The sequence below is a fragment of the Cyprinodon variegatus genome, unplaced genomic scaffold (genome assembly GCF_000732505.1).
Source record: "Cyprinodon variegatus isolate N-32 unplaced genomic scaffold, C_variegatus-1.0 Scaffold83, whole genome shotgun sequence".
Classification (NCBI taxonomy): Eukaryota; Metazoa; Chordata; class Actinopteri; order Cyprinodontiformes; family Cyprinodontidae; genus Cyprinodon; species Cyprinodon variegatus.
In genome coordinates, this window is record NW_015150536.1 from 593,107 (window position 1) to 620,276 (window position 27,170).

The window sequence follows — 27,170 nt, forward strand, 5'->3', positions numbered from 1 at the left end:
TGTCAGTGAGCTGTTCCCACTGCCACTAAAACCCAATTGTTCCCGGATTTAAATACTTTTTTCGGACAGTGGTAAAGAGATAATAGAGATGACTTGTTGACTCCAGATTCCCCATCACTGCCTGACTCCAATGTGAGCTCATTGGCAGAGTTTTTGTGTTTTATAATTTTCATGTAAAATTTGTACAACAGCAGCCCTCAAGGATTTGAAACGGAGACCAATAACATATTTAATTTTTTTTTAAAGAGAAATTAAGCACCAAACATCATCTCCAGTTATTTTCAGATTTAATTTTTTCATGGTTTAACCACAAAACTATTCCTGTGCAGGTCTTTAGGGTTTTGGCTCTATCAGGTTTGCAGAGGAGTGACATAAATTTTTGACAATTGTTCTTTTCCAAATAATGCAATTTTTCCATTTTAACCCTTTGTTTAACATCACTAATGTGTTCAAAGCTTGGGATATTGTTTTAACTCCCAGCATTGCTTTAAACTTTAAACTTCAACATTTTACCCCTGACCCAACTCCTGTGTTCCTGTTTGCTTACCAGTGCTCTCCAACAAACCTCTACGGCATTTTTAACAGAATAGCTAGATTTATTCTGAAATTATTTCATATACAGGAAGGCTCCATTTTCTGTTCAAAGGACGTCTAAATTACAGAGACACTTTGCATGTTTTTTTTTTTCTAATAATTTGAGCCTTAACGACTAAAACACTGTTTGATGAGCAGACTGTCACGACGTTGGTTCTGTGCCAATGCATCTATGGCTACCTTCACACTGCAGGCCTTGATACCCAAATTCTTTTGTGAAATTCCGATTTTTTTTGCGTTGCCGTTCACATTTCGAAATATATGCGACTTGTATGTGATCTCCAGTGTGAGCTGCAGTCATACAACACAAGTTTCCCGCATGCGTAGTAGACGACGTAATGACATCACAGGCCAGCGTGCACTGTGTTTACGGAAGCAAACATGGATCGTAGTGCTGGAGCACATCTAGCTGTCTTTCTCAACCATAAAAACACAATCTTTTCAAGATGGTTAAACATAAATACAGCTCTCTGCATCATTGTCCCCCATGGTTGTGGTTTTTCTTGCCACTTCTTCATAGCAACACCCAGAATAGTGACCTTTGTCGGGTATTAATGGCACTCAGGTTGGATGAATACGACCTGGCCACTCAGACACAGGCAGCATTTGAAAAGATACGATTTGTATCGGATTCAGAACCACATAGCCAAGTGGCTTGGGTCGCATTAGAAAAAAATCGGATCTGTGTTGTTAAAAAAAAACAGTCCATCAGTTACTCAAATCTGTAGCAATATTATTATTATTAGACTATTGAGATCCTGTTTATTCTTATTCTAGTTCATATTTGTTTAAGTTGACATTAGCTTCAAGTTAAAAACAAAATAAATATATCTTTTGAGTGCAATTACTAGAAGTACGTGATAACGTTTAGCTTTGTTTTANTTTATTCTTATTCTAGTTCATATTCGTTTAAGTTGACATTAGCTTCAAGTTAAAAACAAAATAAATATATCTTTTGAGTGCAATTACTAGAAGTACATGATAACGTTTAGCTTTGTTTTATAACTCTGTCCTGCTTAGAAGACAGAGGCACATAAAACAATTTTCACATCAGAAACTTTTAGATTTCATATTAATCAAAAATCTTTTTAACACTACTGTTTAGAGAAAAAGAAAAGGTTTTCTGTGGTAGGTCAAGATTGAGTACGTAGTTCTGGGTTGAAGTCACCTACCACTTGGATAAGTATGTGTCTGTATGAGATTTTGTAAGCATCTGTGTGTGGTCCTGACCTGTCCACTGATCCTGGCTGTGGAAAGGCCAAAGTGCCTCTGTCTCTCCAGCTGACTCAACTCTGCTGTCGCCTCAGAGTGTGTGGCTGTGCGTGTGGGATTGTGTGTGTGGCCTCTGTGTAAGCAAGCTATTGTCCATTGATGTGCGAATGCATGTGCATGCATGTGAGCATGATGCTTTTGTGCTCCGTTTCTGAACATGTGCACAAGCCTGTCAGTATGTGATAGAGAGACAGTGCAGGATTGAAAGATCTGAGTCTGAAGATCTTTTGCAGACACCTCCATTTAGTCAGACTGCTTCCTGTCGCCGGGTCTGGATCGAGGTTATGATTAAAGCTAATCTTGGTTAACTTGATGACCCTTAATCCTGCTGGTACCGTTCTTATTTTGAAACGCACAAATAACAGCTCTAAACTCTTTATCATTCAGCTGAAATCAAACCCACATGTTCATGTTGAGTTCTGAAAGGGGCGTATAAAAAGCTGTGTTTCATATAATGGTTAATATAAGAAAAATCTGTTTGAATCTGCAATACAGTAAATGTAATTTAAAGGATAAGTATAAAGGCCACACAGATTAACCCCTGAGCTGAAGTCATTAACCGATTAACTAATCATGAATTATCTCATAATAATAATAATAATTCACCTTAGCTAACCCACTACTAAAAAAACTTTATAGCAGTTTTTCCAAAATCTCCTCATAATAAAATGGTTTAAGTTTGCTAAGTAACTACTAATATTGAGGCTCTTTAAAAATGTTTTTGTTTGTTCGTTTTAAACTATTAACCAATAATGAAGTGTTCCTCTGCAATGAAGATCTAAAGAGTTTGTTTTATTTAATTTAATTAATTTCAACTAATGGTTGACTAGCAAATATTTAAGGATTAATTCATCCTTTATAAGCTTAGTGGAAAGAGTAGTAGTAGTTTAATCCAATTCCACTAAACCCCAGATGTCCTATTGATCTATACATTTCTGCATCATAAGTTCATAATTGGTTAATTTTAGCAAGTAGTTACTTAATCTTTTGTTTGTATTAGTTATTGTTACGTGCCATTAATTCATCATTAGTTAATGATTAGTTAAGGTTAACTCATTAGTTTATGATAAGTTCACCATAAGTTCATGTGATTTGGACTCGACTCTTGATTCCTACATTAGTGCTTAATTTTAGCTAATAGGAAGTTTGTGATTAGTTCATTAGTTCCTAATGTAAATTAGTATTTAGTTTATGAATCTTTTTGGCTGTTATGAAATTATTCTGTTGGAATGGCGACTTACATCTATTAATACATTCTTTCCTCAGAACATAAGATTTTATTTTGAGATGTGTTGTGTTAAGCCAGATGCAAGTAATTCCCTTTATAATGAAATAGTTTTATGAAATCATTTTTTGGACACTGATGACAGTATTACACGGAAAGCATAATCTTTGGGGATTTTAAGTGGACAGATCAATAATGGGTTAGGCTTAGTAAAACTGCATCCATATTTCCTTAGAATGAATGAATCACGATAGTGTTTTGTGTTACCGTTTTCATTTTGCAGATGTAATTCTGTGCCCTTCTCTCTTTCTGTCTCCTGCATTGGGGTGGAATGAAAGCAGCCGTGTCTCTGTCATTAAGGCTTCTAGTTCTAATGGTAGGATTAGTTCACACGCTGACAGCCTTCATCGCAGGACACACAAATGGAGAACATGGATGCACAAATGCTGGCATGTCTCCTTCCTGTAGATGGCGGGAGATTAGAATGCTGATTTAAATTCACAAGCTGTGTATTTATTTAGTTTTGAAAACATTTGTTGCTTTGAATAGTTTCTTTTTGCTTTTGTCACTGGCTGCTGAGAATAGCATAATGTGGCAATAGTTAATATGGTATAGAGAAGGCAAAATCTGGAAGGGGTGCGTCTCATTTTGAGATCTGTTTAAACACTTCTGCAGACAGTTATAAATTGCATATGGTGACAATACTGAATAAAAGACAAACTGCAAATCGGCTAAATGGTGAATTCTTGTATTATCGCATAATGAGAGCAGTAATCCTGGATTTTATTCTGTTTAAAATTCTAGCTCAAATAGCATTAAACAGATGAGGATTAATTAATAAGTCACACACTGCAAGCATTCTACATTTATTCTCTTTATTAAGCTTTTTATCTATTTAACATGATGCTAATTGCTAACATTAAATGTTCCTCATGCTCTGAGGAGGATTTGACTTGTTTTTCTTCAAATCCCAATAGTTTAGTCTGCACACATGCTTATATGACTGAACAGGCAAACCTGTATACTCCTCTCTTCTATGTATGTTTGTGTCGGTTTCTATTTAAAGTAACAGCTTTTAAATTGAAAATACAACATCTTTTGATTAAAAGAGATATCTGAAAAGATGTTTACTAGTTTAAAAAATATAGCCAGTTTTTGTCAAGTACAACTGACATGTGCTACCCCCTTTGAAGGGTAAACTTGTCATAAACTTCACCACAAGCTGTGAATATCTACTCCGAAAAAATGTTTTTAAAAAAAAAGAAGGTAATAAAAGTACAGCTAAGGTTACGTGTGCACTTTTTGCTGCATAGTTTTCAAGTTATTCTAATTGGCTTATAGAGGCATATGAAGTTCAGAGTTCAGTATATAAAATGAATGCTTATTGTTGCTTCTTCATTCACTTGCTCCATTTAGAATTTCTTACTGGTAAGAAAGACTCTTGAGTGCAAACAGACCACCTGATAAACTCTTAGCATTTCAAAAAGGCAGACAAACTGACAACGACTTAATCAGACCAAGCAGAGCTTTTCAAAATGTCTCCTTCACAATCTGAGAACAAAGATCATTACCATAGTTTCCAGACTATAGAGCACACCTCACTATAAGCCACGCCACAACATTTAAAAAAAACAAACTGGAAACTTGCATAATAAAAGCCGCACAGGGCTATAAGCCTCCGATATCTACTGAACTGTCTCCCACCAAACCTGTAGGGGGAGCTCTACATGTAGCCCCTGGAGTAGGGCAGAAGAAGAATGCTAGCCTGTTAGCTTGTTTGCTTGCAGCAGTAAGAGCTTCTATTGAGAGATGGGGCTTCATCAGCTCTTTATTTCAGCTCTGCAGGAGTTGAGCCCAGTGTCTTCATTGGTTTGGCAGCTTTAATGCAGCAAATAAATGTAAAAATGTGTGAATTTTGGACATTTGTTCCCCACCGTGCCTGCTGCTATGATCTTGTTGTGCTAAATGAAAATTAGCCCCTTTTTCTTTCATTTCCAACTTTGACTTCCTTGTCAGGCGGTTAGAAAAAAATCCCTAAAAAAGACGCTTCTTTTTATAAGCCGCATGGTTCAAAGTGTGGGAAAAAAGTAGAGGCTTATAGTCCGGAAAATAGGGCATATTCAGAAAGCCTTTCTCGGACAACAGTACACTCAGCTACCCTTAAGGCTTTTTTGCTCTTTAATTCTTATTTCCCCACTTGTCTTTCAGTGCCTTTTTATTTTTTTGCATATGCTGTGTGTGAAAAAAATTATAAATATATGGGAATTTAATCAACTCTGCAGGGTTAGGTTTTAGATGGCAAAATATCTCTGTATCCCAAACACTTAAACTTGTGAAATTTCCCACTAAACCTTCACAGATTTTGTTCAGAATGATAAACTGCATCCAATGTGTTATAGACATTTCATCCTGTTTCATCCTCACAATTTCTTTTTCTTTCTCCAACTCTTCTCCACAGACTGACGTCCTCGTGGTCAGTTGTGACCTCATAACCGATGTAGCTCTCCATGAGGTGGTCGACCTTTTCAGAGCCCACAATGCAACACTGGCCATGTTAATGAGTAAAGCCCACGAGTTCACAGAGACGGTGCCGGGACAGAAAGGGAAAAAGAAGACAGGTAAGGGGAAAGCAGATTTGTTTTAAATGATGCTTTTTAAATACCTTTCTAGCCAGACGCATACATCCTTTAGAAAAAAAACTCATGGATTTTATCTTTTTATTCAAGTGTGTGAACAAATGGAAGATGCCTATTGGATGCTAATGTCACCTAAGAAACAACTGCGTTTCAAGTGTTGCGTTAAATGCTTCTGCATTATTTTGCAACCTTTTAAACCAGACTCCAGTCAGTTCATCAACTCATCATGTTCAGATTGGACTCATTTGATGAGTGACAGGAGTCTGGTGTGTTATTGCTTGGCTGGAAAGAAAACCTGCAGCCACACGGCCCTTTCTGGAACCAGTTTGACACCCCTGTTTTAAACCGTTAATCTAAGTGGGAATTTACCAGTCAGAAAGAACCTAAAGAACCATGACAAAATTGTAGAATAGAATTGAACTGTATTTTCATTACGGCGTCACAGGTACAAAGCAACGAGATGTAGATTGCATCTATCCAGAAGAGCTATGCAGGATATAAATATTTATTTACATGTGCACAGAGACTATGTATGTATTGACTATAAATGGTATATATATATAAACAGAGAGTAATTGTAAGAGGCTGTAAAATAGATAAACATGAAAAACTATATAAAGATCAGCTTGGTTTTCCCAAATTATTTCTCGACAATATTGGTGTATTTAAATGTTTTGAGTTTAAAAACTCACTTCTAACAAATATTTTAACAGAATATTTATTTAAATTCACTTTTTATGTCATTTAGCTAATAGAATAAATAATTTACTGTGTACCAAAAGACCTTTAGGTTAGCAAGATTTAGTTGGTCAGAAATAAGGTTATTCTTCTTTCTAGTATTTTGTTGAATAACATCTGGTTTAAACTGTTTACTTCTGTCCAACTGGAATTAAAGAAACAATGTCGGTTCTGTAAGATATAATATATTTGCATTAATTTCTATTGTAATCTGATGTGCTTTATTTTTTATTTTTGCCAGCTGAGCAGAGGGACTTTGTCGGTGTAGATCAGTCAGGGAAGAGACTACTCTTTATGGCCAATGAAGCGGATCTGGAGGATGGACTGTCGGTGAGAAAGTCTATCATAACAAAGTAAGACTTGCTTTATTATCATTAAGACCTTTCTATCTAATTGGTGTGACTGTTTATTGCTTTGCATAAGCGCAAATAGTCCTTGATTTAATATTCATCTCAAAGCAGATTAGGCAATACTTCTTCTCATCTGCTTCAACACTTGAGATGTTACTAGCTACTCACCCGCACAATACACTTATTTATTTATTTATCCAATAAACTTACTTTTAGAATTGTCAGGTAATTTAAGTAGAAAATTAGTTGATTACTGTACAGTAATTAATCAGAGATTTTTTACCACTTGGACCAGTTATCTGAAACACAAAGACATCTCCTTCTCTCCTAAAAGGAAAGTTAACTAAATTGTTCTGCCCTGTTAAGATTGAAACAACTCTTATTTAGTGCTTCAGGAAGATCAGAGCCTGGGCCAAGGCATAAGGTAACTTTGCAACTTCTTAACCCCCCTCTGCTGACCATAGTGTTTACTGAGAGGCCTGGAATAAACACAGCTCTTTTTTATATTTATATTAGGAAACACAAACTTTAAAGAGTTACATTAATAAAGTCATGTTTTCTTTCATTTAATTTCTGTTGCTTGTGTCAGATTTGGGTTCAATATCCTTTCATGCTGTAAATGCATCAATAAATCATTTTGTTTTTTTCTTCCCTAATATATAGCTACTTTTTAGTGAAAGATTTCATTTTGCCTCTCCTCCCCTCACTTTATCTCTGTACTTGAACAGCAAGGCTGGGCACACAACATGGGGCCCTTGCATCTCAGTGAGGTCAGCAAAGCACCATTCGGATAAAAGTTTCATTGAAAGCATCGATATTTCTCATAAAATGCATCATGCCTAATTTAAATTAGTCTGGAATGATTTTTGGCAGCAACAAAATTGCAACGTGGTTAACTTTATGTAATACTATAACCAGATGTAGTAGTTTAAAGACCATTTCTAAACGCTTTTTTAAAAATAATCCTGTTGTTCTTCCATTTGTTTCCATATTACTACATCTCTTATACATGGACAGAAGGTTATCGCAAATTTAACAGCATGCCAAACAAACAAATCAGATTTTTTCCCCATCTCTACTATTTGAAACTCAGTCCTTGATAGTCTCTGATTATTTGGTTAAATTCCATTGAATTGTTTTCTTGTGTCATCTGCACAAATATTTGTTTCAATTTATTTGTTAAGGTCATATTCTTGTTGATGAAGATTCTCTGTTTTGTTTTGTTTTTTGATACAGGAAGAGTACACTAGGTGATTGTTTTTTTTTGTTTCTCATTCCTAAATTGCGTGTTTGTGTGAGAGCGGGTGTTTTGGGAGCTCGTAAATATTTCATGGAGCCAAAGCCACTGTAAATTCTAGCCAACAAAAGAGGAGGCCAGAGCAGCTGCTCGAATGCTTCCCTACACAGAGAGCTCCTGGGCCGCACTCGCATATAAACACACACACATTCTGTCTTTTTTCACCAACCAGAAATGCTTACACGAGCGCACATGAGAATATGTAATACAACGTCAAGGTGGACTCTGATAGAGAGAAACCAGCCACATGTTGTCACAGTGTTTTGGAAACTCATTGATCTCATAGATAAACATTTAAGGCTTGCAGTTAAAGACCTCTCTTGGGGTACAAACTCAAACACATCATACTACAACAAAAGAAAGGTAGAATTTTAAAAAATGACCGTAAATAAAGAAATCATGGAGTTTTGTGGGTGTTTTTTGGAATGCAGCAGAAGATATAGAAGATCTCACAGCCTTCAGCGTCAGCAGCTACTAAACACCATGTACTTTAAGAAGTTCTCGCATCTAAAAGAAAAATGATAAATGTCCTTCATTCACTATGTCTGCCATCTTTTCCATTTTCTAAACATCAGACAACATCTCTTCTTTTATCCCTCTGTCTCAACCCCTTTGCTATATTTTCCCCTTCCCTTTTTCTATGGTTTCCACTGCAGTGGATTCCAACTGAGCTCCATTCAGTACATTATAGCTGCAACTGTCAGGACATCTACTGTACAAGGCAGATATAGAGTAAAAATCAACACTGTAATAGTATAAAGACTACTATTAAGTTAAATAAGATGGATAGGCTTATTAAAGCAGAACTAATGCTCAATACAATTCCTATCTGATTTTAATGATTATGATGAAATAAACACTGCAGGACATCCAAAGACTTAGAGAAGCAATCTGTCTCCTTCATTTAGCAAATTGGATAAAAAAATTAATAAATCTGATCAAACAGATTGCATATAATAGGAAAGCTTAGCTTTAATTAAAGCAAATTGTTTTGCGCATTCCAAAAAAAAAGAAAATACAAAAATTGCCTCATTGTCGTAACATACTTACTTTACAATAGTGCTGTTTGATTTGCATTTTACCTGGAGTCCAATCAAAACAAGTTTGTAGGAAAAAAAAATGTAATTACAAAAAATACTGTCTGCTGCTTTGCGAGTTTACAATGACTTTCCTAAAGTTTGACAATGCAATATTTTTTTATTTATCTTTTTTTTTTATTGCTTTTTTTAAATCTATATGATGGAAATTAACCCATAAAAACAGATTTACAAAGGTAATTCTTTTATTCATCTTATTATAACTTGTCACTCTGTTAATCATGAGATGAAAACGGCTCCCTCTTTCTGGCCATAATAGGTCAAAAACATGAGGGACCATTACGCAGCAAGAAAAAATATATATTTTATTTAAAAGGTCTAAAAGATAAACATAAGATCTTAAACTGTACTCAGATCAGTTATTGTTTGTTCAAACTTCAAGTGATCGACAGATTAATTTAAACTCTTACTTTAATAATGGGATAAAAACTAAAACTGTTTTAGTACAGAGGCACAAAGGTAGTCACAAAGTTAATAACGGGATAGATTAATGTGTACAGTATTATATCCTTTTACAAATAATACTGTTTTAAAATAGTTGAGTCTTCTCTCATTTATTTATATTTGGCTTCCAAGAATCCAATCAGTATTTTAAAGATGTCTTAAGTAAAGGTTCTCCGGGCTTTCCGAAGGTTCATTGTTTTTCTGTTCTACGTTTGTGTATTAAACTTTCACAAAAGCCAATTAATACTAAAACATAATTTAAGTGATGATACATGTCTTGCAAACAACCTCAAAAATTGAAACTTTATTTTAAGGCCGTTTTTTACTAAAACAGCTAAACCATGAATGTTGTGACTAATTTCCTTTTCTAATTAAAAGACAATGCAAATAACACGTGTTTACCGGAGATAAATGTATGCTTTCAAATCAATAAGTAATTCCTAGAAAAATCTGGAAAAAATGCTTTTTACCTGTGGTTGGAATAATTTTCTAACCCAAGGAAATTAAATCAGGTTTTGCTAAGCTTAGGTCTAAAGGTCCTTTCCAAAGACCTGTGTGTTCAAAATACCGTATCTGGTAAAAAGAATGGAAAGTTCAATGGAAGGAGAAGCAGTTACAGGTTTAAAAGTAACAGCAAAACCCGAGAGATGATAATGCAGTAGAGTTGATTCAAGAGTTTGGGAATATTCTTTCAAAGTTGCCGACAATTGCAGCCACTTGGGCTGCATCTTTCGCGTCTCTTGCCTGAAGCTGCTACTGACAGCTCCTACTTTGGCTAAAGGATTGTGCCCTTACCCATTGTTCCCAAGGCTTGTTTTCAGATGAAAGTAAGTTGTGCCTTTTTTAAGGACATTAAGGACCCTGAATTCTGGAGAAGAGCAGAGAGGAACAGAAGTGGAAGTGTCTTAAAGTCCACCGGGACATTTCCTTGGCATCTGTTGATGTGGGTCAACAATGTTTCCTGAAATCCAGGATCAGCTAAGCAGTGTGACCAGAAAATTGTAGAACACTCCATGTTACCCTCAGTTGGCAAGTGTTTACGAAGATTTAATTTCTTAGTACAACCCCTGCTCGGTCCCAGCCTAGTGAAAGTACCAAAACTCTCTTAACAGACCAGCACTGTACTCCAATAGCTATAAAACTTAACTTACGTGTATAAATGGGACATCATCATGAAGAAGATCACAGACACCAGACCTAACAATGTAGACAAATGTGGAGATGTCTATCAAAGCAAAATGGACTTCCTTAAAACCTGAGTATAACCACAGTCTGATTGCATCCATGCTACACAACATTGATGTAGTTGTTTATTCTAAAGGAACTCCAATTAGGTATTTAGTGGTTATGGAGTAAAAGTCATGTCAATACACATTAAATTTTGCAGTATTAAAGTAACACTTTAATTGTTACATTTAACACCTGGTTAGTGTCAAGTTCACTCTACATGGTGTATATCTTACTCCAGTTTTTTTCTTCGTGTAATAACTCTAAAAAAGTTCATGTACTTTGACACTGCATATTTAACTGTTATTGTTGCTGTGCACTAAGCATAAACCTAAAATGTATATAAAAGCCTTTCAATTCTCTTATAGAATTGTAGGTTTTTATTCGATAGTTTATTATAGTTATTAAGATATAAATATTTTACTGTGTTTAACGGATGTACAGAACATGGAAATTTCTCTCTTTAAATACTTTTTCTTTTTTAAATTTGAAACACTTTAGTTCTCTTTTCAGTCTGACAGTCAACATCCTAATTAGTGGAAGCTGCGTTTTGTGAAACTGCCACAGGTTTTAACAGGTATGATGTGTTTGGAAACAATGGTAAATGTTTTTAATATGGCCATTTCGCAATCTTGCTTGTATGGTGAAAACCAGACTAATGAAGCTTTCACCAGATGTTCTGCGGCAACTTAGTCTTTGTTCACTGTTGGGTTTCATTTGTGATTTACTAAGAAATTATATTTGCTTTGTTGTAGCTGTGACTCTTGTCTCGAATGTGGTAGTTAGCCGTTATTCATAGGGCCAAGAGCTGAGTCATCTATGCCTCCAAATGCTCTAAGTTCCTGCTGCTATTGGAACAAACCTCTGAAACATTCAGCAAACAGGAACTGGAATAGACCTGAAGTGATTCTTTTTTTTTATTTATTTATTTTTTTAGCTCTTTGGAAATTATCACATGGCTTCAGAATTTAGGACTACTATAAAGAGGTCAAGTGGAAAAATCATTTGTTAATGTGTTTTAAATAATTTGTCGTTTATTTATTACGGTAGAATAAAAATATCAAATTATTTTTATGTAGGGATGCAAGCTATTGATTTAAAAATTAATCTCCAATTGACTGATGTAATTGATTGAAAGCTGCCATTTCCTTAAGTTTTGGCTTGTATTAAGAGAATCATTCTATAACCTGAAGGGCTTAAAATGTTTTTACAATATTCTGAGTTAAATGGGGGAAAAAAATTGTACATCATTATATTTGAGGGTCAGCTTTACATGGAAAGTCTATGGGAGATGACATCAAGGAGCATTAAGAGCTCCAGCAACATGATTTGAGCATCGGGAGCTGCGAGTCTGGCAATTTGTCCAGATTTTTATTTTATTTTTTATTTATTTCTATTAGTCCATTGAAATATTTTATTACTAAACTGTGGTGAAACGATTTATAATACTGCATTACCTAAAAATGTCAAAGTCTGCGGGCAAAATATTTAATTTTATGTTCTGCTACTAGTTTTTTTTTTTTACAACAATCCTAAAAAACGACACCTTATATGCACTTTCAGCTGCTGCAAAAGGCAGTAGAAAATCCCAGACAGTCTGGCCTGCTTCTTAGAGCTTTCACTGGGGACACCCAGCCCTGTAGCCCACCAGTATGGTGGGGGTCTCCAGCTCCAAAAGAGGAAAAAATACTTAAGTAGGATCAAAATCCTGATGAACTGGCTGCACAGATTATATCTTGTGGTCCGGTCATATTCAGAATTCAAACTTCTGAAAGTACTTTAAATATATAATTATTGCATGCTGTTCAATAAATGATAAGGGTTTTTAATTAAGAGTAATTTTCATTTGAATGTGCTTTACTGGAGGCATCCATGTTCATCAAAGAACACTACCGCCACCTACCAGTTTGTGATGTCACTGTGCGATATCGGCTGTTGAGCAAGTCCCAATACTGTATCTGGTGTTTCTCACAACACGCTAAGTCATCTAAAAAACATTCTTCTTCGTAACGTTGCCTACATATGACAAGTTTTTTCCTCTGGCAAGATGTTCGATGGCAAATCCTCCCTTTTCAAGTTGTCGATCCAACGACAAACTCGTGGATCATGAATCGGAAGGGTGAAATTACTACTTTGTTTTCACTTTTACCTGATGTATTACAACATCCAACTGCCATGCACGTGGGCATTGTCACTTTAACAATAGCTCTCGCGAATTTCAATGGTAAAGTCGTCTCGAAATCTAAAATAACTGTTGTCGATTGCAGTCGTGCATAATAGTTCCCATTGATTTAATGTTGCTAGGATTATCGCACCATGACGTTACTGCCGGAAGATGTCAGGAGCGAGGTGTTAATATATTTGGGCATAAATAGCCGCTCCCAGACTCTGATAAACACTAAATTCATTAAATCACCGCAAACTTATTTGTTTTAGGTATAAATGATGAGTAAATTTTCCTTGCTGACCAGACTTTTCCTTTAAAACTTCTTTTTTTCAACTCATAAAAGCAAATAAAGCCAAGCCAATCTCTCGATTGCAAGGAAAAGAACAGAACAGCTAAACGCGCAGAGCATTGATTATCTTGAGCATCCATTGAGTCTGACTTCAAAACACACAAGCATCCAATTTAAGCTCAAAATGCGTTTTGAGGGATTAAAATGAACAGTGGATGGGGAGAACACTACAACACAGAAAAATTCCTTCTAACGTCATCAATTAATCAGATGGAATACATTTTAATCGAATGCATTATAAATCATTTGTAGATTTTTTTTTTTACATCCCTAATTTCTGTATAATCTGCCTATTTTTACACATTCATATATTCTTTGTAGTAGAGGAGGTTGTAATTGTAAAAAAGACCTCACTGTTACGTCTCCCTCAACAAATGAGATCTAATAATGTTTTGATTGAACTAAAAAAATACTTTTTTGTGTTCCCTTTACACATGCAGCAAAGGTTTTCATTACAACCTTATAACCAAGGAGTGATATTTGATTTATTTCCTTATATTTTCCTTTTAGTGACCGTCTGGGATTAGCATATTAAAGTTGCCGATAGCAACTCAACATCCCGTCAGAAATGTTGACAAAACCTCCTTCCACAAGGCAAACATGGCAATCTGTCGTCCCAGTCTGAAAAACATAGACCACTTCCTTGAAGTGCAAGCCTACTAAAAAGACATGCACATTTTTACAAATCATGTGACATGAACATATATTCCTCTAAATACCACATTTTTATATTTTATNTGCTTCATAGAGCTTTCACTGGGGACACCCAGCCCTGTAGCCCACCAGTGTGGTGGGGGTCTCCAGCTCCAAAAGAGGAAAAAATACTTAAGTAGAATCAAAATCCTGATGAACTGGCTGCACAGATTATATCTTGTGGTCCGGTCATATTCAAAATTCAAACTTCTGAAAGTACTTTAAATACCGGTATATAATTATTGCATACTGTTCAATAAATGATAAGTGTTTTTAATTAAGAGTAATTTTCAGTTGAATGTGCTTTACTGGAGGCATCCATGTTCATCAAAGAACACTACTGCCACCTACCGGTTTGTGACGTCACTGTGCGATATCGGCTGTTGAGCAAGTCCCAATGCTGTATCTGGTGTTTGTCACAACGCGCTATTATCCAAGTCATCTAAAAAACATTCTTCTTTGTAACGTTGCCTACATATGACGAGTTTTTTCGTCTGGCAAGATGTTCGATGGCAAATCCTCCCTCTTCAAGTTGTCGATCCAACGACAAACTCGTGGATCATGAATCGGAAAGGTGAAATGACTACTTTTTTTTTCACTTTTACCTGATGTATTGCAACATCCAACTGCCATGCACGTGGGCATTGTCACTTTAACAATAGCTCTCCCGAATTTCAATGGTAAAGTCGTCTCGAAATCTAAAATAACTGTTGTTGATTGCATTAGTGCATAATAGTTCCCATTGATTAAATGTTGCTAGGATTATCGCACCATGACGTTACTGCCGGAAGATGCCAGGAGTGAGGTGTTACTATATTTGGGCATTGATGGCCGCTCCCGGACTCTGTGATTGCAAGGAAAATTATTATTTTCATTTTTTTACTGATAAACGCTAAATTCATTAAATCACTACAAATGTATTAGTTTTAGGTATAAATAATGAGCCATTGATTATTCCTTGCTGACCGGACTTTTTTTCCAACTCATAAAAGCCAATAAAGCCAAGCCAATCTCTAAATTGCAAGGAAAAGAACAGAACAGCTAAACGCACAGAGCATTGATTATCTTGAAGTGCAAGCCTACTAAAAAGAAATGCAAATTTTTTACAAATCATGTGACATGAACATATATTCCTCTAAATACCACATTTTTATATTTTATAAATTTATATAAATGTATTTGCATTTTCCAAAATGCAAATACATTTATATTAACTTACAGTCAGCCCAGTCCAAATATCGAGCTTCAGGTGCCAAACACCGTTGTCACATGCTGGGTGTTCCCATAAATTTAACTTCAGGATCATTCTAAGCTCACGAAACGCACACCTGGGAAATCCGTTGTGAATAAATATATCTAACAAACACCCACAGCGCGAGTCTGTGCACACATAACCATATGTTTTTATGCTTTCCAAATACCTAGTACTCAGACGCATGTATATTAGGTTCGATTTATGGCTTTCAGCATCTGGTTGTAAAATATGTGCGACCAAGCAGCAATATTCGTGAGCTGTTGTAGTTTTGGTGACAAAATGCTGAGAAGGAGTAAGTTAAGATTGGATTTTAACTTCAAAGAAATATCTATCCATCCTTCAACCTTCCAAATCCACCAGCCTTAAATAGCAGCCAGCTATCGATGCATTTCTGCTTACAAAGATGCCTACATATGTACATTCATCCTATTTTCTCTATCCATCTATCCCTATGGAGGACCAATGCTGCCATATTTGAAAATAACTACAGAAATAAATAAATGCTCAATAAATAAATAAATAAGCATACAATTAATTGCCACCAAAAATACAATAAACAAATAAATGTAAGTAGAAATTAAATTATACAGTGAGACATAAATGTATATAACTCTTTTGATTAGCTTCTTTATTTATTTGCCTTTGTAATATTTACCTTATTTATTTTTTTGTCCTTTATAATCTTCAATTTCATTTTTTGATTACTTATACTTATACATCCCACCATCAATCCCTGATTATTTATCTTTGTATTCATCTGTTTCAGCAGTCAGTATCAATTACTACCAAGGAAAAAGCATGTTGGTTTTACTAAATGAAACACCTGCATTATATTTTTTAAGTTGTAAAATTGTATAATCTGTATAAGAGGTGTTGTTGTGCAATTAAAACGACCTGAGCAATTTTTTTTTCAACAAAAAAAAAATTCTATGCAAAAATTGCATAAAAATTGACACTAAATGCCAGAACTGGGAGTTCTTCTTCCCTGTAAGATTTAAAACCCTGCCAAAAATAAATAAATGATTATATTTATTTCAGTGGACCAGAGCTTCAAAGCCCTAACTTGCTCCCTGAAGCTCTCTGATTATCCACTTTTTCATAAAAGACTTCTGAACAGATTTTTGCTTTTGTATTCATTTGTGTTTGTTTCATTTTAATATATAGCATGTTAAACATGCCTATTCTTCTTTGTGAAATACCAATCTAGTGTCTGTATTTCTCTTTCGGGGCACCAGTAGATTATACCAACATCAAAGACAAGTTTTTGGATTTCACCGTTAGCCCCTGCTCCATTTAATGTGAAAAAAATAAAACAGATCAGAGTAAAACTGTGAACAGCAAACATTATGTCTGTTTTTGATTTTTGTCAAAGCCATTTTGTTGTTTGTGGTAACAAGTCCCAGGCTTTGCTTTGATTTTTGCAGAAAGCTAAATTGATACAGTATGCTTTGAAAATTTGCTAGATGTAAGGGGGGTATGTGGCATTAGTACTACAACAGCTGGTAGGGTCTTTCAGGAACAGTGCTCCACTCATTTTTTTATTATGTAATCCCTGAAAAGAGAAAGAGGTGGAAGATGAGGAATCTGGAGAGGGTGACGGGGTGAAGACAGATTTGTCTCCTGAAATCTGTCGGATGACATGGTTTTCTTTGCCTCTCGCTTCATAAATGCCACGTTTTAACTGGAGCCACACTGTCTCTGTATTGGGAATAAATGCAGGAATGGGAAAACTCGCAGCGGGGCGTCTGTGTGTGTGTGTGTGTGTGTGTGTGGCACCTTAGTCAATATAAACCTGTCTGACTGGCAGCTGTCTCATAGCACCAGCTCTATAAATGCACATCAGTTTTAACTGACAGCGGATAATACACAGATCTCACTGGTCTGTGATGTTTCTCTCAGTAAAAAGGCTGTTTCTGGTTTTCTTTAGGCCTTTCCTGTCTGCTGTAGTGCAACGTCGTAGTTGATTAAAAAGTGGTTTCAACAAATGAGGAGTAAACATTCAAACGTTTTGAATAAATCAAAGAAGTGCCAGTCTTAAAACAAAAAAACAAAGCAAAATAAAAAACAAATGCCTACAAAAAAATGTTTTTCAACTAAGAAGGCATTTGTGGTTTTAAAAAAGGTTGTTATATAATTTCATGTGTTTGATTATTTCAAATTTCCAAATGGAGCATATTATGAGTTGTATTTTCTATCAAACTAATGCATTAAAGAGACATCATGCACATTTCTATCGAAGAATATCTTCAAAACAGCCTTTTTATTTGAGCCTTTATAACTAAAACTTTGTTAAATAAGCAGACTGACACATCTGTATATCACCAATACATATATAAGCCTGTAGCCTATTTTCCTGAATTTACTTCGGTTTAAAATTTCCCACGCTTTTCTGCAGATGCGACATTGAGCTCATCCATGTTAAATGGGTTTAGCCTGGCAAACAATCAAAGTCTTATATTCAAGATGGATTTTTTGGATAGAAGCGACTGGTGCTCTGTCAGAACAGCATATGCCAGATCGGCATACATTGTTCTAATACACATCTGCAACAGAGAATTATTCCCACATTTAATTTTAGCAGCAATGTACCAACTAGCAAAAACACCTTTATTTTAACCTTAAAAAAAGAAAATCAGCTTTGATTATACTGTTATTTGTTTGGATGCAGAAATAGCCAGACATGATTGAGGTTTCGGGATGTTGAGAGAAGAAGCCTCTATAACTAAAACCATATAAGTCAATATTAATTTAAAATAAGTTACTTTAGTAGTAAAAAAAAAAAAAAAACTTGGTTTGATTTTGTTTTCATGTTTAAAATCATAGAAAACATTGGCTGTGTTTTATAATGTGACTTTGAATTAATTTAGGTTAGATAAAAACCTAAGCGTATGCCGATCTGACAGTGTATGCTGTTCAGACTGAAAAGCTGCATTCAGGTCAACTCAGACACCAATGGTAGCTCCTAAGGTAAAAGAGTACCTTGTTAAGGACCAGCATGAACTACAAGAACGAGCTGAAGGGTGCTGCAGTTCTATTTTTTGACCACTGGTGGCAATATCATTCGAAAACTGTAATGCCACTTTAAAATCAGTAAGCATGGCTAAAAATTGGTTCAAAAACCCTTTGGTTTCACCAGGCGTGGTGGATCAGGTTAACCAATCAGTTTGGGTCTTTTTATTAAAGAGACATTATGGAATTTTCTAATGATACACCCACCTGTGGCCACAGAAGTGTAGCACCTTTCTAATCCTCCTCGTAGCACGTGTTCATACTTGACAAATTTAAAAAAAAGATTTAACCCAAAATTGAGTTGCCATTGGTGTCTGAGTTGAGCTGGATGCCAGTCGCTATTGAGTATCCACAAAATCCATCTTGAATATAACGCTTTGGTTGTTTGCTAGGTCCGACCCATTTAAAATGGACACTCCCGACGTCACATCTGTGGAAAAGCGTAGGAACTTACAATCCGAACTAAATTCAGGAAATAAAAAACAAGCTACAAGCTTATCTATGCTTTGGCACTGAACTACTGCACTGGAAAAATGGAAATCTAGATAAGTCGTTTTTTTCTTAAAATAAGTGCATTTGTTGTTTGATTGAGGGGGTAAAAGAGACATTTTGCCAATGGATAGATAATTTACACTTAAAATAAGAAAACACAATTGCATTGTCTTATTTCAAGTGCATTTTATCTAATTATCTTATTTAAGAGTAAAAAAACTCATTCCATTGGCAACCTATCTCATTTACCTGCTCAAATTAAGGATAAATACACTTAATTTAAGAAATTTTTACTTATTTCTAGATTGTTTTTCCAGTGTGCTGTGTCAGTCTGCTTATCAAATGATGTTTTTCTCTTAGTGTCAAATAAAAAGACTCTTTTAAAGATATTTTTCAGTAAAAACGTATAAAATTTCTCTTTAAATTACGTCTTTCCTCAAAAAGGTTGAAGTAATGAATCCAACACATTAATTTAAATGTCTAATATTTTTTTTAATTTATTTAATCTTTTTTATTTCATGTTTTAATTTGTCACATTCTTACTTTCTGTTATGTAACCTATCTTATATATTTCCCTTTGAAAAATATGTATTTATATTAATGGGTTGAATTACTAACTTTGTTTTCTCATTCTTAGTTTTTTTTGTTTTCACATTTGTTTGAAATAATTAAATGAAATGGAAAAACAATTAAATAATTACAAATAAATGTTTTTAAATTAATTTATTTCTTAACAGTTTTCATTTGATTACCAGATTATAAAACCCAGTTAATCAATGAATTAAAAAAATAAATACTCTTCTTTAATCTGAACTTCAGTATGCTTGATACAGATTTGTTTTTAGAAAGCTGGTAAAGTTTCCAGTTGGACATAACCTCATTACCTTTTTTTTTCCCTCCTTTTGACCTGCAGACATCCCAGGATGCACATCAAAACGGGCCTGGTGGACGCTCATCTCTACTGTCTGAAAAAAGCTGTTGTTGACTTTCTTACAGAAAACAAGCAAGTATTCCAGTTATCCATTTGAGTTTGAATTTTCTAACATTTCCTAAAGATTATGTACATTTTTAGCAGTTTGTGTTTAAAATGCAAAGATCATTGATTGGCATGCATGTAGACATGAGTAAATCCACACAGGGACATCAACAGGAACCCTCAATCACTGCCTAATCTGTTGCAACTGTTAAACTGGGTTCCACGGTGTGGAAGGCTTTGAACGGGTCTGTTAGCGCGGTATTCTAGCAAGGTGTTAATTTGTTTTACTATGTGCCAGTGAGACAGGCTGTTAGGCCTTTAGCCTCCAGAGTAAAGCAGTGTGACACTGGCTCTTTCAGTTGCAGCCTGAGGTTTATATTACCCAGATGGATCTATGTGATATCAACATGTCGTAAATCTAGAGAATTTCTAGACAGTTATGTGGCTCTCCTGATTTAAGGAGAAAAAAGTTTTTTCTAGTTGAATCAGAATTGGTGGACGAAGCACAATTTGCAAACAATTATTGGGGTTTTACTCTTTTATTATTTTACAAGAATGAAAAACAACTGGTGGTCCTCTTTGAGTACTGGTCACAGTCATGCATACGCTCATAGTCATGGTATTCATGAGCGTGCTGAATGTTTAGGCTTTTGTTGATGCATTTCAATACAATTTTAAAGGGTAACCCAAATACTACACGTTTAACCTAAATGTATAATGGTGGATGTTCTTTTTCCGGGTGGTTCATCAAAATAAGTGGTCGTCCTTATTGTCAATCATTGTGTTGATATGTTTCTGTAAGGCTGTCCTATGTGCTCATCCCGAATTTTCACTTCACTTATCTAGTCTGACATATTGGAAAAGTTACAAATCTTCCACTATAACTTTAAGTGAATTTCGTTCAGAAATCCAATTTTATTTTGGATTTTCTCCAATCCAAACAGAATAAAATTGTACAATAATCACCACTGATGCTTGGAAAAAAATGGACCTTAGCAAGTTGCAAAGCACCCATAGAAAATCTGATCATTAGCAAGATCCTGCCTCAGTATTTGACCACTTTTAATATCAGACATAACAGAGACTTGCTACTCTCTGCTGATATGAGGTGAGATTTGAAAATTAGGATTTGCTTAATATTTATTACTTTAATGACTTTGTGCTAAGAATCAGTCCCTCAGGAAGTTAAACAACCTTTCAGTATGATATGACTATCACTATGCCTTACTGGTTTTTGTTTGAATGTTTCACCTCTACCAAACAATTGTTCTGTTACTATTGCCCGTTTGTTCAGTTTTAATTACCCTTTTTATCTAAAAACTCGTTGTCTTGTTGAGTAAATTAATGCTGATTATAACCAGACTTTAAGAAATGTGTTTTTTAACAGCGTTATTTTTCCAGTCAACAGCTTCTCAGTCCAATCTGATTTTAAACTAGCCTTACAGTGGACAGGGACCCTGGTGTCTCAGGTAAATTCTAGTTAATGATCGGCTTGAGCCTTTAAAATTGAGCACATTTAGGAAAAAACATAAACAAAAAACTGCTTTGGAAGACTTATGTTTCCCATTATCTTCCCCAAATCCATGACCATGACACGTTCTACATCTGGACTATGATTAAAAACAGGAATCATGCCAGGGAGCCGACTACTTTAGATAAACTCCACTATTTCTGATTAGTAGACCTGTCATAAATGCAGCCAGGGTTATACCAGCTTGCTGATACATAAACTGTGTGGCTTCTTTCCAACTTTTCTCAAAGAGTTGAGCCAATATGCTTAAGAACTTTCTACTATTGAAGAAAGTCTCATATAAATAGAAGTTCCAAGACTTTCCATTTCGTTTTGACTTTTATTCAAAACCTACATTTAAGATTCCTCTTCACTTTACTATTACTGGAGATATTTGTGTCCCGGTTGCTGTGTTTTCTTCTGGGCATGAAGTGAACAACAGAGTATCAAGCTCTGCTTAGATGGAATACTTCGAGTCACTTTATGCAAAAAGTCTCTGCAATCATTGCAGTTGTGTTAACAATGAACAGGCTTTATGCTGGTAGGAATCAGACTTTGTCTATCTTTACAAATCCAGACCAATCCTACTTACTGCTTTTATTTACAGATAAGAGAAAATCTGGAAAGTTATTAAAAAAAGCATGAAAAGTATCAGGTTTGACTCATCATACCAATATTAGATACACCTAAGTTTCTTAAAGGTGTAAACTTCAGAGGTACATATTACCTGGACTATTAGAATGATGATAGGTTTGTGCTGTTTTATCTTTTTCTACGTTTTATTTCTAGAAACTCCTGCTTAAACAGCATTAATTCAGCCTAAATCTCCTGCCATTGATGTGAGACCAGAGTGAGTTCTCCCCCCCTTTATAAAATTGACCTATCCTTCTCAAACTACTTCCTGTCCATAAATTCAAGCAAATCCTAATTCACTTCTGCTCACCCCACCAGTATTTTTAGTTAAAGAGATTTAGATATAAATCTTACATCAATCATTGCGTTGCGAATGCCCCCTCGCCCCCGTCATAGATCGTCTCTCTTGTTAGATGACTCATTCCTTTCTCCAGCTCCTTTCTTGGACTCTCTTTTCAGCCGCTCTTCTCGGGCTCTCCTCCTTCCTCCTCCGTGTTCTTTCTCTGTCCCTTGCTGGAGGACAGAAATGGACAAAGTAACTGTTGTTTTTCTCCTGTCATTCAAATGAAAATTCTAATCTCCCTTTAAAAGAAAGTAAGTGGAGGGGGTCTGGGGATGCGGGGCGGTGGAGGGGAACAGGGACCAAAAGAGAAGCTCAGTGCAAACAGACGGAGATGATGAGAATAATTAGAGTTCATCCTCATGTGGTTTTGTTCTAAACTTTTATTAGGAACATTTACTGCTTATTGTTTTAAACAGAAATAACTATCTAAAATTTTGCCTTAATGAAATAATAATTCCCTTAGTCCATTTTGTGTACCTGCTAAAGCTCAGAGTGCTTGGTAGTGCATCACAGGATCTGAGAAATCCTTTCTATATCTGGAGTAAAAATGTCTATATTAAAATGTTTCTCCTTTGTTTCTTCTCTTCTTTTTTTATTAGGTCCATTTCATCAATTCGTGGAGAATTAGTACCATATTTAGTGCGCAAGCAGTTTTCCAAAACCACTAACAGTCAGAAAGTGAAAGAAGATTCTGAGGATCAGACCCAGAAAAAGAATGTAAATCATACAAACCATGGTTAGTGTTTGCACTGAAATATCAAATTTTTCTTCATCAGAACTAGGGAAAATAACATTTTATTAAGCTGTTTTGTAAAAATATGTTTGATTCCCAGATAAGACACAAAAATTGTCAAAATCTGCTGTGATATTTGATGTTTTTTTTTTTTTTTTGCTAATCTGGTTCTTTTTCTGGCTCAAAGAGCTTCTCATCTCATCACGTGACGAGTCTCTTCTCCAGCTGGCCCAGGAACGGTCCTGCTGGAATGATCACCGCGGTGACATGAGTGAGGCTTACCACGGAGGAAAGCTTCGCTGCTATGTTCACATTATGGACCAGGGCCTGTGCTACCGTGTTAACACACTCGCTGCTTACATAGAGGCTAACCGACAGGTAAGTCTGAGAATTAGCCCACTCTTCTGATACTGCATCTTAAAATAAATTGTTTCTACCTAGATATATAGATACATGATCAGAACTGTGTTAAATTTTCCATCTTTGTGTTTTTAAAGTTTTGATATGCTTGGTTTAGCCTTCCTGTTATCAGTTAAAAATGTTATTCTCTCTCTATAAACTCTTAAGAAACTGTAGCCATTTTATCGAAGATAAAACTGTTAATGGCTGTTTTACTTTTGTGCTTCCTCTTTAAATATACACCTCACTGAATTGAAAAAGTTGACTTTTATTCTTCTCTCTAATTCCGCAACAATGTGACAATAACCTGATAGCTCGTTTAGTTTCGAATCACAGGTGCAGGCTGATCAAGGTGGAAGTTAGTTCATTCCAGTCACCTCACAATTGTTTTTCCTTTTACTTATAGATCCAGAAATCCTTCATAGTAATTTGGTTATTAAATATGTTTTCTGCTCTCTAATATTTTATTATGCTGTTTTTCTCACCATTAGGTCCCAAAGCTGTTTGAGGAGCCAGCAGTTCACCCATCTGCTGCCATTTCTGAGAGATGTCAGGTGAGCATTACCCACAAAAGCAGAAGACGCTGACCCACTAGTCAGTGTCTTCTGCTTTTTATTTATTTATTGTATCAGTTCTCAGAGTTTCATTTATTCTTCATATCATTGTGTCCATTTTGTTTATTACCTGTGATTCAGAGTAGTTCAACAGTTTGTTTGTCCTGCAGGTGGGATCAGACAGCCTCATTGGAGCTCAGTGCCAGATAGCAGATAAGACGTCCATAAAAAGATCCACCATTGGAAACTCCAGTATAGTGAAAGAGAAGGTCAAAATCACCAACTCCATCATCATGCATGGAGTTACCATAGAGGAAGGGTGAGCATGCTATTACCTGTACACACACTATTGTCCAACAGCTCACCATCGTCCACTGAATCTATCCTTGCAGCAGATTCCCTATTTAAACTCTTATCACTTTAAAGGAGCTTAAAAGGAGGGGATTTTCCACTCAACACACATTTGTGCAGATTTTGTACTGCAGATATGTGATGGAGTGTTTTCTGTGTGTCTTGAAAGGAAGTGTTGCTGTTTTGTTTTCTGAGGTCACACAGAAATGGCAGCGTGAACAAAGCATCTATTAGTGTGCAGCCAACCAGAGACCACCGCCAAACAAACACACAGTTTCTTATAGAGAAACCCAACATTTGTTTCGGAATCAGTTAGCCCCCAATCCTCTCACCTGAACCCAGTTACCAAGTGGTGGGGGAGGGTCATTTATTTATTTGCCATAGTTAGTTCTAAATTCTTAAACAGTCACGTCTGCTAAAGTTTCCTAAGACAAAATTAGGGACAAAATGTAATAAGGTGAAGTAGATGGGTACAAGTAGAACGGAATGTGAGGCACCCACTTCTGCCCGCTCTCATTCCTTACAGTTTGCCAGCCCATTTCCAGTTCTGCTAATGCTAATGCAAACCTTTGATGTTCAAGTTAGATGGTTGTTGGTTTTTGTGTCTGAGCAATTGAAATCCAAATAGAAGTAATTTCTGATCCCTATCACAAATGTGTCCATTAATCACTCCTGTTAGTGCAGATTCCTTTTATGTCACCAATTGTCTCATAAAATCTGTTAAAACTATTATTCATATATTATCATATTTCTCTATAATTAATATGTCTCTTCTGCACCACTATAGATGTTCTGTGGATGTATATTTTCAAAATATTTATCTTTTTCTGAGAAGATTGTAGCCATGGTCTTTAATTATGAAATGATTGTTTGTGTCATAATTTTAATTTAACTACATGTAAATAAACAAATATATCCCTACTTATATCCCTACTGTTTTGATCTATTGTGTACCTCAAGGTACACAATAGATCAAAACACAGATGTCTCCACAGACTGGTGCTAGATTGGATGCAAAGCTAACAGGCAGTAATTCCTCACGCTGTCTGAACACAGTGGGGCCCCTTAGGGGTTAGTGTTGAGTCTCAAACTAGCCATACAGAACATGTATAACATAGTAATAGATCAAATTAAATTGTAATTGTTCTACCTACAGATGATGGATAATTTGATGACTATCGAGAAATTAAATAACTTAATTAGATGTTGTAATAGAAACCAATGTTCTTCAAACACTGAAAGCTAAATTGAACTTATTTTAAACACCCTTTCTGTTGTCATTTTGTTGTATTTACTGATTGTTTTTTTTGTTTTTTTTTTTGTTTTTTTTAAATGGACCCTAGGAAGAGTAATCTCTACTCTTATTGAGACTAATGGGAATCCTGAAATACATAAAATAAATAGAAATATCGAAGTGAAACCTTTCAGTTTGCCAATTTTTAGATTTGACTTTATATCATACATTATTAAAACCACATATTAGATCAATCTAAGTCCTTTAAAATAATCAGGTTTATGTAAAACAGGCACTTTTTTTTTTTTTTACAGATGTCTCCAAATACTTTATTCCTCCCTTATTGTAGCATATCTGGAGCAACATAAATCATCTCTGGAACCATTATGAAAACTAGAGAAATGACTGAAAAGAAGAATTTAACAATTCTGCTTGTTTTTGTGATTGTATTTTATAAAGCAAAAATTAATTATAGATTATATTCAAACAGATCTTAACGCTTTGTTGATTAAACTCCACAATAAGTCCTCCTGAGACATTTTGGTTTGTCTACAGCTGAGTTAGCCCCGCCCACTAACTCTCTAACCTCAACAGTTAGAATAAATTCCTGATGTGCTGCAGCAATCAGCATCAAAAAATTATATTCATTACAACAGACATATTAATGCTTTTTGTTCTGCATTTGTTTCAAAATGTAAATAAACATTTGAGCCTTTTGAAGAACAATTTACCCATTTATATATATATATATATATATATATATATATATATATGTTTAAAAAAAAGTCTTCTGGATAATTTCTTTGAATAAATATCATACAAGGTTAACTTTTATTGTGCTTCTAATGCTTTTGATTTAACTTAAAAAAAGATGTTTTGATCTTAACATTTTTAACACTTAACAACTGTTAAAATATTTTTTAAAAAGTAATAACTTCTGTATCTAAATAAAAAAAACAGAAAGCATGTGATGCTCAATGATGAGCATTCTGCTAAATGCCATCTCACTTTTTGCAGGTTGTTAGAGTAAAAACGATGTGCCGATGCATCAAGATCAGCAGTAGCTACAGTAGAATTAGCACCTGGGTCGATCAACTTGGCCTCTAGTCCAGATTTTAATGCACTCGTTCACAAGGTCCTTTCTTTTATCTCAATTTCTTACTCCTCCTCCCTTTCTTTTCATCGTGGAGCCACCGCCATCTCCCTTCTCTTTCTGTCTCCAACCATCCCTCCTTAAGCCCTTTCAGGGAGCCGGGCCAGGCAGCGTGGAGACCCTCATCATGCCCGTGTAGGTGCACACACAAAGCCAGAGAAGAATGAGAGAGACAGGAGAAGGGAAGAAAGGAGCGAAAGGAAAGCAAGCTAGCGCTCAAGAAAAAAAAATTTGCAATTCTTTCTTTTACTGCTTTGAGGACATAAGAAGAAAAAAGAGGGAAAGAAAGAAAGAAAGCACCAGTATGAGGGGATTAGCAGACCCCAGCCATGTCTCTGAAACCCTTTACATTTCTGATTTCTTTGTTTGGAGCTGACCAGAGCTTGTTGACAAAGCACTGCGTGTTCGAGGAGGGGGATAGTAGGGGTCAACTTTATAG

General features: G+C 35.4%; 1 protein-coding gene across 2 annotated transcripts in view; it reads left to right on the plus strand.

Moving 5' to 3' along the window:
* Window positions 1–27,170, plus strand: part of eif2b3 (eukaryotic translation initiation factor 2B subunit gamma) — a 48,128-nt gene that overhangs the window by 15,461 nt on the left and 5,497 nt on the right. For both annotated transcript variants that reach the window (XM_015373209.1, XM_015373208.1), the window contains 7 exons: window positions 5,550–5,709; window positions 6,707–6,818; window positions 19,759–19,848; window positions 22,907–23,043; window positions 23,228–23,418; window positions 23,931–23,993; window positions 24,164–24,312. In XM_015373209.1, coding sequence (XP_015228695.1) covers window positions 5,550–5,709; window positions 6,707–6,818; window positions 19,759–19,848; window positions 22,907–23,043; window positions 23,228–23,418; window positions 23,931–23,993; window positions 24,164–24,312 — 902 coding nt within the window. The remainder of the gene's footprint in view (window positions 1–5,549; window positions 5,710–6,706; window positions 6,819–19,758; window positions 19,849–22,906; window positions 23,044–23,227; window positions 23,419–23,930; window positions 23,994–24,163; window positions 24,313–27,170) is intronic.